Genomic DNA, 15,845 nt, shown 5'->3' with positions numbered 1-15,845 from the left:
GGCGCTTAATCCGCGGATTGGACTGAGAGGAGGGAAAGAAAGTTTGCTAGCTAATACAATCGTTTTATTCTTACTTAATCCTGCTTCAGCCCATAATCTTCTACGTACTTAGGCTTTTTGGAGTGTGCCTCCCAAAAGGAAAGGAATTGAGGGTGTTGCGGCAAGTGAAGTACTGAGGGTTAAATTGTATTGAGGTCAAAGTACAAGGGATGCCGCAGTAGTAAAAGCGGTAAAAGCGAATATAAACGAACAGTTTATTCTATGTTCCAGTTGCAGGCTTGAAATTCACTGATATTGGAAACTGATACAAGCAATAAGGCTTATTCTTCAAGTTGTAGAGGCTGTTTTCACACATAGAGGAACAGGTACAAAGCGCAACCCAGGGCCCGTCCGCGTTGTGTTACGGCACATTCAGACTGGCAAGTACATTAAGCATCCTTAAAAGGCCTGAAATATTTGCTATTTTAGCTGTAACTGGGGCTGTATAGGGGTGGCGCCTGGCAACATGGGTATAAGCTGTGGTAATTGGTGGCTTCTATAGGGGCGCACGTGTGAGAGCAATCACTGGCATGATATGCAGCATTGCCACTTGCCTAGCCTATGGAAATTTATGCTTATTATTTTACTCTTGGTATTGAGAACAAATACGACGGTTTGTCTTGCAGGTCACTCGCGAAGCCTTCGATAATGGATGGTAGCGAGGAAATTTAAAACGGCAATCTTCTGGATCTGAATTCTAAGTAGGCTGTTGTAGTGTCTATATGTGGAGGATGCGATATCAAATGCGATTTTTGGTTGGGCACTAGCATAACTGTTGGTAGAAGTATTGATGGCCTTTTGTGCCGTATCGAGGTACGTAAATGAGGCATGGATATCAAAGCCAAACACTGTCTCTAGTCATCCACGGACTTCAAGTCTCGCCTCATTCTCCACTTTGGCCCGACCTTCATTTCTATATACATGAGGGGTAGGAGTAGAGCACAAACGCCGCCCAGTAGAACGTAACTCCAACTGATGCGCAAGGCAGCCGTCATCCTGTCGATGAGACCCACCAAGAGGGCTGCCAGTAAGCAGCGTACGAGGTTGGTCTGTGACAACATTAGCATTTCCAAGTTCTGGCATAGTTCTTCAGAGCAAGTTACTTACACATGCTGTCGCAGCCGAGCTCCTAGTTTGTAGAATATCGATCATCAGAGTCATGGTTGTGTTGAGAATAGCAATCGATGTATACCCCACTAGAAGCGTCAGCTGTGGGATCGCGACTTTATCAAGGACATGCAGCTCATGAGGTTGACTTACAGACAATCTGAAGGACGAGAGGAACAGCGATATGAACCCCTCGGTCGACGCAAAAGCCCCATGCTATGACAGCTCCGGAGAAAAGAACCAGTAACACGGGCATGGTCCTTAAACGTGCATACTCCTTAGGGAACAAGATAGCGCCATCGGATTCCTCAACCTTTTTCTTAATACGAGCATAATCCCAATCGAGGAACTTGCCGGTGAGAGTGCTGCCAACGATCATGCCGAATCCCGTGGGCAGGTAGCACAGACCGAGGGCGGTTTCGGACAACCAAGGATAGACTTTAGCAAAAGAAGAGGCAACCGTCGTGACAACGGTGTTGTTGACTGCGTAAACGACGCCCGTGAATGTGAGGGTTATAGCGACGTCAGGATATACGAGGATGACAAAAGGGTTGATTGATCGTTTGACGCCGGGCTTGTTGCCCTGGATCTTATTCTTCCTTCGAGATCTACCTACTACGGGTAGAAGAGGGGTGTATACTCCACCAAGAGAGACACTTCCGTTGCCGACGAGGTTGCGAAGAGTCTCCGGGAGGAACCTATAGAGATGGGTAGCCGTCAGCGCACGGTTCCGATGAAGAAAAGAAGGGCGAGGGTTTGTTTCATTAACAAGGCGTGACTTACAAAAGGATGAAGAGAAGGCAGCAAACAGCCATGATGACCTGGAACCAGAAAATGGAGCGCCAGCCAAGTTTATCAGAAAGTGCACCACCAATCGCCGGAGCAATACAGGGTGAAAGCTGATAGTGTTAGTACCATGATAGAGTAAGGTACCTTTCGCAAAGCTCCAATAGTTGGCCAAACGTACCATAGGGCCCAGATTGAACGTGCCGAAGAATCCTCCCCTCTCCTCGGGAGTCGAAGTGCCGATGACACCCGCACCTGATAATCAATTGATTAGCGTCGCACATAGGGTGATATGAAGAAAAGTAGGTGTTACCAAGAGCGATTGTGCTAGCGCAACCTGCAGCCTGCAAGCATCGGAGGATGATCAAGAGCCAGAAAGCGTCTGTAGGAATTACGGCTATTCCTATACACGCTCCGATCAAAATGGTCAAGCAGACTAGGAAAACTGGCCTCCTCCCGTAGCGGTCGGAGAGGGGTCCCCATAGCATCGGAGCTATTCAGGTATAAGTGTTAGGTCGTATTCATTCACTGAATAGCTGGTAGGGTGGATATCATGGGGCAATTTTTTGCAGGTCGTCTTTTACTTACACACGCCCTGAGTCGCCAGAAAGGCTGTCACTGTCAAGTTCAGAAGCTCGACAGACTTGCCGAATGCTTCTGATAGCTTCGGGATAGCAGGTAGGTAAATGTTTGCCGGCAGCGGGCTACGCCGAATGTCAGGGTAGGCAGTGTGAGGCACGGAAAAACCATACTTACCTATAGAATCCCGCGACGGCGACCATTGCGACAATGAACCACTTCTCTGTGCGAGAAAAGATGCTATAGGGCTCCGTTGGTGCATTCCCTTCCAGCGGAAGCACGAGGTTCTCCTGTCCGGGTTGGGGGTTCGAAGCAGCCGCAACGCCGGTCTCGGCACCGGGGCCATCAGTTTTAGGTTCACCCATCGTGGGGCGCAAGTCGGAGGCCGCAGATCGGGGAAGTGGAGGCCGTGATTGAACCGTCCGGACGGCTCAATGGACATGTGGTTCTCTTGGCGGAGGGAAAGATTGAGAATAAAAGGAAGAAATGCCCCTTGCGGTCCCCCTGCTGGCGAAATACTCATACCACCTCGGCCTACGAAAAATCTTGACCGATGACATTTTGGACCCCACGCAGACCCAGAAATCGGCCAAAATATTTCGGCGCCGGTTTCGGAAAAGGCGAACAGCGGCGGGTCTGCCGCGGCACGGTCATCCGAGAAGTCAGAGGGGCCAGTCCCCGTTTCTTAGGCTATGGACGGTTCGCATTAGTTAGCCTGGGCAGTCATTGATGTAATCTATTGCTAGGCCTGCTAGGTAAGCGGACTGGCACATTGGCAGAGAGGCTCTTGAACGGTGGATCTGTGTGGGTTCGGCTCGTGGGGACTTCAGGGCCGGCTTGCGGTGATGTTTCCGGCGCATATCCGGGGTGCCAAGTTTCAAGGTTAGTGATAGGCTACCATGGGCTCGTGGCCGCTAGGAGGTCCGATATATCGGAGGCTAGGACCTTGAGATATTTGACAATATCTTTTGCGTGTTTTTCATCTTGTCCAGAGATGCGAGGTGCGGCTTCTAAGGGCCGAGGCTGATGGCTTCTTAGCGCCCGGCTCCCACTTGGAACACTTTGGCGAAGAAAACCTTCACCTCTACATGTAGTTTGTCCAAGTCAATCATATGGCTGTCATTATCAAGCCCCTGCGTGATCGGGTTCAACACCACCTTTGTGCAATGATAGACTTGGCCTTCAAGGATGACCAAAAGACCTGTCGCCTTTGACCTCGTCAAAAAGTGACGACCGTCTTGCACAACCTCTAATTCACGACCATCACAAGTATGATCGAGCTTTCATAGCAGAATGGGCTCAATGGAATGATTTCTCCAGAGTCATCCTCTCGCCACAACGAAGCGCGGTACGGAGAGCGAAGTTTCTATCCTAGATGCGCAGAGAGGAGAGTGAAAGAGCTGCAAAGGCATCCCTTATCGTCGAATCACATTCGGCCGGAACATTTAAGTGCGAGGCGCCGGCCTGATTCTCGTGGACTAGCTTGTCATTAAGAAGACAGTCAATGTCTTGACCTCGTGGTGGTGATGAACGCGAACATGCTCCTGTGAGTGCCTATCTAACAGGGCGTTATCCTCAACTCGTCTTTCTAGCGACGCGAAGAGTTTATCGGTGACATAGGAGGTAATTTCACCTTCGAGATGCGAGGCGCAACGTCCGGGCTTGCTGTGAGGGACTCGGCTTTAGCTATCACGTTCTTTGCGCTTCTGACGACGACCTAACCAGCCTACTAAGGAACAAGCGACGGCTGAGTATCTCCTAGTACACCTATGCAGATCACCCTGTTCATGCGATCCTCCTCATAATCCTCAGCGCAGCTATTTAAGGAACAGTACCCAGCGCGCCTCGATTCGAAACTGTCTACGAGAACGAAACAGTCCACAGGGTGATATCAGCTATGGTCGGTCCAGCAGGAGGTCTCAGTAAGTTCGAAAGCATAGTCCTCTCGTCCACGCTCTTCGGCAACATCGCAGCAAAGGGGAACACCATAACCATCAACTTTCAGCTCCTCCTCTCATACTTTTCCCGAAGGTCCGCAAATATCTCTTACGACGCGTATGCGCCGATGATGACATCGGTGGCAAGTCTCGTTGAAATTCGTGACACCGCAGATTTCATTGAGAGTCTGGAGACCTTCGTCCCTCTCATTAGGTATTGGTCTGTGGCATACCTCAATGTGAACCGTGGACCGTGAACTGTGGTGCTCGTCCACGACCTCTGGTTCTGTGGCGTCAACTGCGCGAGGTAGGATCCAGACTCCTGGGACAACGCCGCGAAGCTGCCGCGAAGCGTGGCTGCGTTTGGTCGTGCTTCTCTTGCCTCGGCGTCCTCGTTCCCTGCATGGCGCAAATGTGGTGGATCGGGCCGAACGTCGAGACGGCCGGGGATTTTGGAATTGAGCTGGCGTTTGTGGTGTTTGGTTTGCTGCATTTGGCGATTGGATCTTTGGAAAGGAGATTTTCAGGGCGACGAAGAATACCTCTGGACAGTCGAGATGAATGGGCCCGTGGCGGTGAGGTCTAACGGGTCTGCTGTGCGAGCTGCGCCGCTTGGCCCGCTGGGAAGGACAGCAGGGGTAGCAATTCTATCAAGGAATCGTCTACTGTGCAGATGGAAAGGTTCATGAGGAATATGTAGCAAATCATTATTGGGCCCAATCCATACTTACTGTTTGCTTGCCATAGGCAGGGAAGCACGGGTGGAAGCATATTAGGCGCAGCAATAGATCTATGCGCGTGGACACCTGCATCGCCTCTCTTCCCACGTTTTATTTGACGCACATGATCTCTTGGGATGAAGCATGAGGGATCCCAGAGTAACAAGTACAATGGGTGATTCACTCACACGAAGTCCTCAACCTCCTGCAGCGTCTCTGGGCATGCCGCGCGTCGGGTGCCTCTAGCAAACAATTTGATATTCAGGGCGACCTCATCCTTCTCTACGACCCTGAAACAAGGTTGCATCTTTCACAGCTTGCGTTCTTGGTAGGCAAATTCTTATCGAAGAGATGCTTCTTCCGGTCTTCCCATCCCCTTGGTACCCTCCTCGAGGCATTTTCGGGATCATCGTTGCCGGTCGAATAAGAGCACATGTAAACAGGCGGAATATTGACCATACACGGCTCCGTGGTGTTGCAGCAGCATATGCAGGAAGGAAGCAAACAACACGTTTTCGGCCGCAAGCCGTCTCGCACAAGATTGCTCATGTGGGAATAACGCCCGAGATGGGGCTTTGCAGAGAAATCTTACACCAACCAACTGGGACGAAACTCGTCCGAAGATCTCGTACTGTGTCCGACTTCTCCTTTTTCTTCATTTTCACGGCGGCAGTGGCGGGAGTAAGATCATGGAGAAAACGTTGGGACGACTGTAAGGAGAAGGAGAAAAGAAAAAAGAGTTATTTGCTTTTCGCCGCATACTGTATGCAGGACAGGACATGTCGCTCCGAGGCCATGGAAATGAAACCGCACCGCCGCTCGGTCTGTGTCACCTACTCGAACAGACGAGGTTGCATGGGATGAAATCGAGGTAGATGTAGGTAGAGAGACAGGAGGAGAATATACACATTCTCACACGAAGTAGGTGAGAAGCGCAAGATGGTTCGACCAACAATTAGCCAATGCCGCCAGGCTTCACACTCACTGAGTCTCACAGATTCACTGAGTACCTTATTATCGAAGAAAGTTAATTCTTTCTAAGTTATAAGTATAAGAATATAGTTTTAATAAAATAGTATAGTACCTACCTAGTACTTAAATTAAAATACTTTTTTAAGCTCGCTATAAGAAAAAAATAACTATATTACTAACTACTTACTATCGAGGTCCGTAAGTAGCGCTATAGCTTTAATTATAATAACTTCGCCCGTAATAAATAAAAAATCTAATTATAAATCCTTTAAAAGCCTCTAATTAAGAGCTATAAGAGCCTCCGAGTTAAGTTAAAATACTTACTAAAATACTAATAACTAAACTAACCCTACGATAACGACTTTAATAAAATACTTAGTAAATAACACTAAAATCTTCGCTAACGTTAAGTACGATTTACGAAATATAGTAACGCGGCCGTAGAGTATTACTAATATATTTTATACTAAAAAGGGTATTATTAGTACTAATAAAATAGATAGGGCCGTATTAATATAGTACCTCGGCTTCTTCTTATAGCTCGAGGATAATCGCTTTAAATAATATTAAAAATCTATTAAAAAGCTCTCTTAAGTACTCTAATATATTTACTACTATCTCTATAATAATAAAACTCCTAGTACTTACGTATAAGAATAGGTTACCTACCTCTAGATAATAATATTAGCTTATTAATAAGTTATTAAAACTACGATTCTAGCGATCCCTTAACGAAGGAGAGGGTAGAATAAAAAAAAGGATAGGTAATTTATAAAAAGGGTTAAGGTTAAATAGTGCGGAATTCGAGGGTAGGGTAGCGTCTATATATACTGCGGCAATCCTCTAGTAATATAAAACGATAGAGTTAAATAGTGCTCACAGATTCACTCTCAATCTCACTCTCACTCTTGCTCTCAATCTCACCCTTTACCACTCATCTTACTCTCACCCTTACTTTTCCGTATCCGCATTAACGATATCGAATCGCGGATGTCCCTCGGCAGTAGCTGTTTAGCAAATAGCAATCTACGCCGGTTGCGACCGAGACATGGGACGGTCCAAGTCTGACTACCTTGTGACCCTCTTTTTTTCAGATGCCAATTGAACGTTATGAGCGCAAGTTGTCACAGCCTCTCCACTTCCATTCGACCGCGATATTGGGAGTCGTTTGTAGAGGTTGCCCGCCAGGTCGCAAGACACTAAGGCGGGAACGGCGCTGGAGACGATCTTGTTCGAGAACCAAGTGCAAGGGATCGCGGAACCAGACCGGGACGTTGTGAAACCACGGCATTGTCCTGTCTAGACGGCACTGCTGTTTGTAGTGATTCTCTCGAGTTGAGGCAGTGTTGCCACATCATACCCGGTCAACGGACGACGAACCTTCTAGCTCACCTCTCAAAAGCGGCCGTTCAAATAGGGTTTCGCCTCGTCGAGAATGGTTTCGGACTACGATTGGGCCATTCCGTACTCGGATGGGCGTTCGTCGCGTGGTCTCGCAGATGGCTTATGCGGTTGAGACATGTGCTATCGGATAACGCCCACGCTGAGCGAATGTTGTTGGGACCGGACTGCCTGTTGCCAAGAGCACTGAGGACGTCGACAATGGGACCTGTTCTCTGGCTTGGCTTGCGGAAGCCTTTGTGGTCCATCCAACATCGCGTATTTCATCGAAGCCTTTCCTAGAACTTGCACATTGCTGACCACCAATCTAAGGCTCTCCCGGAATAACTTGCGGGTGCTCGGTGGTGCTGTGATTTCAGTCCGGGATGGGCTGATGTTGACCAGGAAATCCGGGGAAGAGGAACCCTGACACATTGCGATCTAGATTCTTTCTTCCCCGCCAAGTAAGAAGACCAACGAAAAAGCGCGCGTTGTTCCATCTGAGAGCCACTATTAGGCTGCCCAGTGCCAGCTAACCCCAAGTTGCCCCAGGCTGGCGGCGCCGCCAGTTCGAGAGCCACAGTTCGTGTCAAAATCGGTCTCAATGGCGGCAAAGCTTATCTCTTCGACCGCTTTCCCAGCCGTCTTTCGCGCAGTGCCCTGGACGGCGCCTGTTCCCAGGACATGGGCGGGGAAACGGGCGCATCAGTCGCCAAGATCACGCCGGTCTCCTCCTTTGCTACGAGCTTTCGGTAAGAGAAGAGACTTGTGGCTTGCACAATTCATGAAGGTGGCCTATCTAGCGAAAATCGCCCCCTTCCATTGGTTTCCGTCGGTATGGGGAGCTCGTGTTGCTCGACTCTCATCGACAAGCTCACTGCTCACAAGACCGTCTAGCTAGCTTGGGCGCCCGCCAAGCTCCAACCAACGTCCACGGTGTGCTGCCCGGTCTCGGCTTCACTGGAGAATGAGAATGGCGGGAAGAAGCCCGCTGGCCCGCCAACATCCATGTCGCTGATGAAAATGAATACATACAGGCTGGGCTGGGCACTATCCACCCCAATGGAACGAGACTTGATCGCACATGACAGCGCGACAGAAGTCAAAAGCACGCGATGCCCCATTGGCCTCTTCTCTAGCACGATCTTGGCAGACCAGGAAACAGGTCTTCCCCAAGAGCCTGAAGGATCACAGATGTCGGCAAGAATTCCCCTAGTTTGGCAAAGAGCCGTAGCTTGATTAGCTCGCCTCCACTGCCGGGCCCCTCCCAAGACTTTCCAAGACCTCGACTGAAATGGAGTCGTAAAGTAATCGGAGCGCTCTCGTCAAACTCCACGACTCCCTCTCCGTGCGGGGAAAATTGCCTAGAAACAGGATTGCGGGGGATGAAGAGAGAAAGAGGGGCGCGGCATGGGGTGTTCGTGAGAAGGCTGGTTCCCTGTCTCTGGCCAACTATCTCGCTCAATGTCCGAACTTTTTCTGTTTCTTATGCTTATTTCGTCCGGGGGCCTCCACGAATGTCGGTGGTTGAGTGGAGAGACTTGTGAGGGGAAGACGGGGTCGCGATGATGACAAAAGGATAATGGCGGCACTGAGGAGAGAGATGATATCTACGGAAAAGTCCATCGAAAATTGTTCATGTTCTCACCCCTGTCTTCATGTTGCCCACCATGACCTCCAACAGGTTCCCCATCCCTTTCCCCGTATCCTCCCCCGCGCCGCGATGGCCATCAGGACAAGAAGAAGCTTGTAAGAAACTTGGGGGAGGACGGCTCGAACTTAGTGCAGCACCCGTCCTGAAGGGCTCGCATACTTCGGATACAAGGAAGCTAACGGGAAGAATCGAACATTCTATGCATCCAGCTCGACCTTCTCGTCAATCTAGCGTTTCCGTTTGGTGTTCGTGAGCCGTCCAGCACTCCTTAGCCTGCAGGGAACATCCTCTCCGTGAGTAGTGTAGCACAAACAAATCCCTCGGGTCACATACTGGGACGTGCAGGTAATATGCTGCCAGCGAGGAGCAATGGTCTCATTCCAATAGGCCAATTTGCAATATCCTTAGGGCACACTGTCCGTCGTGTTTGCGTCTGGTGCCAGCATAAGCGCAGGCGGCTGCGCTCGACGAGTCATTGATGTTGCTCAAACGGCCTGGACATCGTCGACTCCAGTTGCCTCTTTCTCTACCACCTCCCATCGTCGTATTGGCTACGGGCCATTCACCTGTCTGGCTTATTCTTGCTCTTCTCCGCCTTTCTCCTCCGTCTTCCTCCCATTGCGAGACCCCCATCATCAATCCTGCCCACAGCCTGCCTTCCAGACTAGCCCCAGACTCGCAAGTCTGCGGGCCAATCGCTAACAGCAAACCGCTCCGGGGTTGGCTCATGAGAAGTGCCAAGAGCTCTGGGCATGCATTGGCGGGGGCAAGGCATCGGTCGTACGGACGAGGAAGTTGGATACCTTTCCCTAGTGTAAATGCGACTCGTAGTGTCGAGACGTCGGAGATACCAGCAGCAAGCAAAGTGCTCAACCTGAGCTCTCTGAGCTAGAGCCAGCCACTCACATCCCTAACTCAAAGCCCCCTGCCATTCTCTTCGTCTCGAAATGCAAGCCAGCTGCGCGGAAGACCACGACCAGCAACCTGCATACTGCGTGGCTACGTAGTACGTACCGAAGCCCAAGGCAATAAGCCCTGCAAACCCTGCCCGCAGTTACGGATGAGGCACTCCCTGAGTCTACATTCCCCCTACTCCCAGGCTCCCAGACCTCAATCTAGCCTTAGTCCATGTCGTAGGCGGCGCGGCGGCGAAGCTATAACTAGCAGACAGGGTTTCCGGTACCGAATTTGAAGTACTCCCGTTGCCCTCCCGTCGGAAGCCCGCACGGTGAAGGCTTTTTACACAGTACTTCGGAAGAGAGGGGCGGGCCATCCAACGAAATCATTCAGATGGGAAGCCAATTTCGTCCTTCCCATTGGGGTATGCGATGTATACTGCGTAGAGTGTGAGTGTGAGTGTGAGTGGATCGGGGGTAGCACTCGGCGGCCACGGAGGGTCCCGAGCATGGCAGGACTGTCGTTGAATAAGAGAGGGAGAGGAAACGGCCGCCTACATCCCATGTTGTCGTCGAATTTATAAGAAGCAGCGCTCAAGGTTTCAACCCACGTTGGCTTCGGATCTACCCCTCAAGCTCATCCAGGTTGTTTTGGGACACATCTTCTCTCTCTGTGTGTTTCTCTCTCCCACTTTACCTCTCCGTCTCCTTTCAACGCCTCCCATTTGCCGCGTTCCACCACATCTCGAGTCTTGCTCAACCTCTCCCCTCATCCGCTCTCATCCTGAGCTTCGGTTACTGGTGAATACACCTGAGTGACCCGACCATTTAAGCGAGCCACGTACCAGATTTCGTGCGCCTGCCTTTCCGACGGATCCTACCTCTCTTGACTGAGAGTTTTCTTTTTTTCTACCATCGAAAGGCAAGAGGGAAGCAAACTTTTCTGCGGGATCCCACACACAAACCTCGGAAAAGCGACACACCTGGTTCCAACGCGCTCGCGCGCATACGCAAATCTCATTCGCACATCGAACACCTTTCCCACTACCCACAACCGTCGTCCCAATACCGTAGCCATGGATCGCCACGGGAAGAAAGATCACGAGCTCGCCGAGAGCTCGGATGAGAAGCCCATCGACTCTCAGCTCGAGCAGGCGCAGATGCTTGCTGATCTGCCCGATCCCGACGCCGGAAAGTCTGCAGAGGAGCGTGCCGCCATTGTACGTGTGCTCCCTCACCCGGCTTATGAGTGATGAGGTCGTGAAGCCCTCACTCACTCCTCCACGCTTCATTAAGACGACAGAAGAAATATGTCCACTCATGCTAACTCATCTTTTCCTTTCTAGGACAAGAAGCTCATGTGGAAGGTCGACCTTTGGCTAGTCCCCTGGCTATCCCTCCTTGTAAGACATGATCTTCCCTCTAACTCACTTCTCCTAGAATCTCAGCGCATGAGCTGCTGCGCGCGCATAATACGATTGACGATATACTAATTTCATATTTCTTCGTAGTACCTCCTCTCCTTTCTCGACCGAACCAATATTGGCAATGCGCGTCTCGCCGGCATGGAGGATGACCTCAAGATGAGCGGCACCGACTACAACATGTCGCTCACCATCTTCTTCATTAGCTACGCCGTCTTCGAGCCCGCCACCAATGCACTGCTCAAGCGCCTCACACCCCGCATCTTCTTCACTGGAATCATCATCGTCTGGGGCATGATCATGACGCTCATGGGTCTGTGCACCAACTTTTCCGGTCTCCTTGCGGCCCGCTGGTTCCTCGGTATCGCTGAGGCTGGTCTCTTCCCTGGTAAGCTCGCTATTTCATCATGATCTCACAGGAACCTATGGTTGTGAGATTTCAGAGGCTAATATGAGACACTAGGTGTCAACTACTACCTCTCCTGTTGGTACAAGGGATCCGAAATCGGTGTTCGCTCTGCCGTCTTCTTCTCCGCCGCCGCTCTGGCCGGTTCCTTTGGCGGTCTCCTCGCCGCAGCCATCGCCAAGATGGACGGCATCGGCGGCAAGCCCGGCTGGGCCTGGATCTTCATCATTGAGGGCCTGGCCACCGTCTTTGTCGGAATTTTCTGCTGGTGGATGGTGTTCGACTGGCCCGAGGGCGCCCGATTCCTGACTCCCGACGAGCGTATCCGCGTCCAGCGCCGCCTCATCGCCGACAAGCAGGGCCGCACCGCCGAGGACTTTGACAAGCGCCACATCTACGCTGCCATGACGGATTGGAAGACGTACGGCTACATGGTCATCTACATGGGCTGTCTCGTGCCCCTCTATGCCTTCTCCCTCTTCCTGCCTACTATTCTCCGTGGCATGGGTCACCAAGGCACCAAGGCCCAGCTGCTTTCCGTTCCGCCTTACGCCGTTGCTGCCGCTCTCACCGTCACTGTTGGTATCATTGCCGATAAGACCCGCTGGCGTGGATACTGCAACGTCACGACTGTCACTATTGGTATTGTCGGATTCGTCATGCTCATCTCCACGACCAACCCCAAGGTCCAGTACGCCGGAACCTTCCTCGGCGCCGCTGGTATCTACCCGACCATCTCAAACACCCTCTCCTGGGTCATCAACAATACCGAGGGTTCTCTCAAGCGCGCTTTCGTCCTGGGCATGGTCGTTGGATGGGGTAACCTCAACGGTGTTGTCTCCTCCAACATTTACATCAAGGCCGAGTCCCCTCGTTACCTCACTGGCCACGGTGTTGTCTTGGGCTACCAGATTCTTTTCCTCCTTGGTGGGTCCATCTTCATGCACTTCGCGCTTAGAGTATCCAACAGTCGCCGCAGAGCCGGCAAGATGGATGCCCAGTGGGCTGGCATGACTGATGAGCAGAGGTGGGTCGCTGGAGACAAGCGACCTGACTTCATGTACACGCTCTAGGTGCTATGTAGTGCTTTGATTTGCTATTACAGCTATAGAAATTGGATCAGGAGGTATGAACTCTACGTTCAAAGATTGAGTTACAAGTGTCTCTAGAGCGCCTTTTTGTAGATTCTTTGTCTTTATGGAGTCAATGATACCATCCTTGCATTAGATACTATCGTTTCACTTCTTCATTTGCACGTGCTTTCAATGACTGTATGTATGTACAGCCTGTGTCTCAAAGTAGTCTGTTACGAAACTACATTATTGCATATTACCTTATGCTGTTAAACAATGAATTTGGACCCTACGCTCTTGCTTGGTACAATGAAACACGTAATTTTGTATTCTACAATCTAGAAGAAGTACGTCACGTTCCGCTTACTTTTCATACCTCTCAAAACCCTAAGCCTCACTGTCCGAGCTGAACTCAACAAGTTTGGCACCTGTTGTCTCGTAATTGGGCGGTTCCCTAGTTTTCTCCGCCCATATGGCATTCGTCCGACGCTGGACCTCGTCGAACCAAGTTTTCTCAGTTTCCGCCGTACAAGCAACAAAAATTCCGTCTGGGGTCAAGCCTAGACCAAGGTGCAAGTTATCGAGTTTCCGATCAGGTCTTACTAAAAATGTCGATGTCGATCGGCTGAAAAATACATTGAGCTTGATCTTGTCGTATGTCGTCCACAACTCACGGCCTCTGTCAACCATAAGTCTCTCAAGGACTAGATGCTCATGCTCAGAACTCTGATTCTCCGGGACAGAAAGCCGGAACTGCCATTGCCCTTGACTTGGCATGAAAAGGTCCAGAAAGTCATAGGTATGCGCGCCACAGTCGAGATAGCGTAGAGATTGTGTATCAGTCTGGGACATTGACTGGTGCAGGCCGAAGGGATCGCAGACTATCCTGAACCTGTTGGTGCCGTCAGTTTGGAATGTGTGGTACCGCGATTCCTTCATTCCTCTTCTCTGAGAGCCTGATGTCAATAAAACAACACGCGGCAAAGTTGTCTATGCTCTTGGACATTTGCCTGACTCACGTTATTTGCCAGGATCATAGCAGCAAAATCGTCCCATTCTTCATCCCCGCCACCACCTCGGCCTCTTTGCACTTGTATTCCAAAAGCAGCGCCATTCTTGATGTAATTTTGGATTGTCTGGTGTGCTTTAGCCGTCGCGAGCCCCGCTCCTTTGGCAGTGTTAAATGATCTGTTTGCGTCTAAGTATTAGTGCAGCCGGCCTCCTCTCAATATTGTTCTTGTCAAGATAGATATCGAGATGGAAGCATGCTTACTCATTTGGGGTTTCCGGGTTCTGATCCAAATAGACTATAGGCGGAGATACTGTGTTTTGGAAAACCGTTTCGACGAACTTGAACAAATAGTACTTGACTCTTTGATTCTTGGCGCCGCCTCCAGATACTACAATCCGGCCACGGATGTCTTTTTGCGATGATGCAAGTTCAGCTTCAAGATTCCTGATGCCGCGTTCGGCTTCAAGCAATGGTTGAAGAAAGGCTTTCTTGAACATTTTGGTCAGATCATGGATCGGAATATTGACGTGGAAGCGCTTGGAAATTGAAGAATACTTCGCCGGCTTCGCGATAGTAAGATCAATGTCCTCGAACTGCGACTTGAATTCATTCGGCGACTCTTCCTTGAACGGATTGTTGTTCCCAAGAGCTATGAGGCGCGTACGGAATTCTCTGAGGAACTCATTACGAAGCAAATACGAGAATTCTTGGCTGCTGACTTTACCGTTGTCCGATGTGGTGTGGTTGGTGCAAAAGTCACCAACGGATGCCTCCCACATGCCTCCGCCGCCAACTGTTGCTATTGTAAACAGAGAAGTTAGCACACAGATCACCAATTATTTCATCCTTAAAGCACTCTCAGTTCGCTCGCTAGGCTTACCGATGGGATCACCGACTCTGAAAAGGGCCGTTTTGCCTCCGGCTCGTCTTACGTAGTAAAGGCAGCCATTCTTTGCGCGTCAGAATATGCGGTTAAATGTGCTGGAACAGAATGAAGAGAACGTACCATGCTGTGGCCTCCGAAGTCGAGAAAAAGCACATATTGGCTGGCGTCCGTACCAAGTCTCCTGTCTGCGATGTGTTCGCTGGAAGAAATGAAATGGGCCATTGCCTCCGCTTCTGTATGTAAATGGAGATGGTCGTAGATCTGATCGAGATCGAACGATCGACTAGTAAGCAGTCTTGGGCTGCTTTCTAACTTTTCCCTAATCAGAGCCTTGTACTTTTCGTATTCTGTGACACTCCAGTGAGCAGGAGCTGAGAGGCCAAAATCTACAATCCTAAGAGGTCTTTCCATCTTGCGGCATTCTTCATCTAAGCGAAGGAAGACAGCGTCGAGGATTAACCCCAAACCTTTCTTTCCGATGGTTTCGAAATCAGAGTGTTTTTCCTTGATTCTCAGTGCTTCCACCCGCAGGGAATTCTCGTTGTTGATTGTGTTCCGGCCTGTGTCGAGAAAACCATCACCTAGAAAGAATTTTGCCGAAACCTGTGTGGCTGAAGGGCTTAGTTCATCGCCAGTATAGACTTCTCCAGTCCCTGAAATATTGATGTACCCGTTGAAAGCGCCCTTTTCATATCGAGTACCATCTTGGGTTTGCAAACTCCTTTGGTTAAACAACTCTTCCGGCTTTGGAACAATCGCCTCACCGTCCGAGGGCAAGAAGCAAATGACCAAGCGAACAGAGGTACTCCCCCAGTCCAAGCCAACAACACTACGGTTATTAACCAATCTAGTTTTCTGAGTTGACCGACAGCGAAAGTGTTAGCTTACATGTCTGTACAGCGGCGCATCAGAGCGCCGGACATCGCATGACTCTTGAGAATTGGCCTCGAGCACATAACAGTATGAAGTCTTATC

General features: G+C 50.3%; 5 protein-coding genes across 5 annotated transcripts; 2 read left to right on the top strand and 3 right to left on the bottom strand.

Annotated features, from left to right (window-relative positions):
• Positions 1-893: 893 nt before the first annotated feature.
• On the bottom strand, positions 894-2,876 carry CABS01_03795 (uncharacterized protein; the record flags this gene model as incomplete). The annotated part of the gene is made up of 8 exons (XM_060537167.1): positions 894-1,088; positions 1,147-1,235; positions 1,300-1,844; positions 1,930-2,045; positions 2,114-2,187; positions 2,246-2,425; positions 2,521-2,636; positions 2,689-2,876. 8 exons carry the CDS (start codon positions 2,874-2,876, stop codon positions 894-896), a joined length of 1,503 nt encoding a protein of 500 aa, XP_060391425.1.
• A 1,681-nt stretch (positions 2,877-4,557) lies between these two features.
• Positions 4,558-5,156, bottom strand: CABS01_03794 (uncharacterized protein; the record flags this gene model as incomplete). The annotated part of the gene is made up of 3 exons (XM_060537166.1): positions 4,558-4,597; positions 4,682-4,911; positions 5,115-5,156. 3 exons carry the CDS (start codon positions 5,154-5,156, stop codon positions 4,558-4,560), a joined length of 312 nt encoding a protein of 103 aa, XP_060391424.1.
• A 2,418-nt stretch (positions 5,157-7,574) lies between these two features.
• Positions 7,575-8,490, top strand: CABS01_03793 (uncharacterized protein; the record flags this gene model as incomplete). The annotated part of the gene is made up of 4 exons (XM_060537165.1): positions 7,575-7,617; positions 7,688-7,782; positions 8,072-8,271; positions 8,421-8,490. 4 exons carry the CDS (start codon positions 7,575-7,577, stop codon positions 8,488-8,490), a joined length of 408 nt encoding a protein of 135 aa, XP_060391423.1.
• Positions 8,491-11,145: 2,655 nt separating this feature from the next.
• CABS01_03792 (major facilitator superfamily transporter) lies at positions 11,146-12,972 on the top strand (the record flags this gene model as incomplete). The annotated part of the gene is made up of 4 exons (XM_060537164.1): positions 11,146-11,289; positions 11,416-11,472; positions 11,581-11,881; positions 11,957-12,972. 4 exons carry the CDS (start codon positions 11,146-11,148, stop codon positions 12,970-12,972), a joined length of 1,518 nt encoding a protein of 505 aa, XP_060391422.1.
• Positions 12,973-13,359: 387 nt separating this feature from the next.
• Positions 13,360-15,793, bottom strand: CABS01_03791 (uncharacterized protein; the record flags this gene model as incomplete). Its single annotated transcript, XM_060537163.1, has 6 exons — positions 13,360-13,920; positions 13,992-14,160; positions 14,246-14,783; positions 14,865-14,934; positions 14,991-15,699; positions 15,759-15,793. The coding sequence occupies 6 exons, from the start codon at positions 15,791-15,793 to the stop codon at positions 13,360-13,362; spliced, it is 2,082 nt and encodes a 693-aa protein (XP_060391421.1).
• Between the last annotated feature and the right edge of the window lie 52 nt (positions 15,794-15,845).

Source organism: Colletotrichum abscissum, assembly GCF_030869225.1.
Source record: "Colletotrichum abscissum strain IMI 504890 chromosome Unknown Scaffold_7.1, whole genome shotgun sequence".
NCBI classification, from domain to species: Eukaryota; Fungi; Ascomycota; class Sordariomycetes; order Glomerellales; family Glomerellaceae; genus Colletotrichum; species Colletotrichum abscissum.
This window is presented reverse-complemented; position numbering and strand designations above follow the sequence as displayed.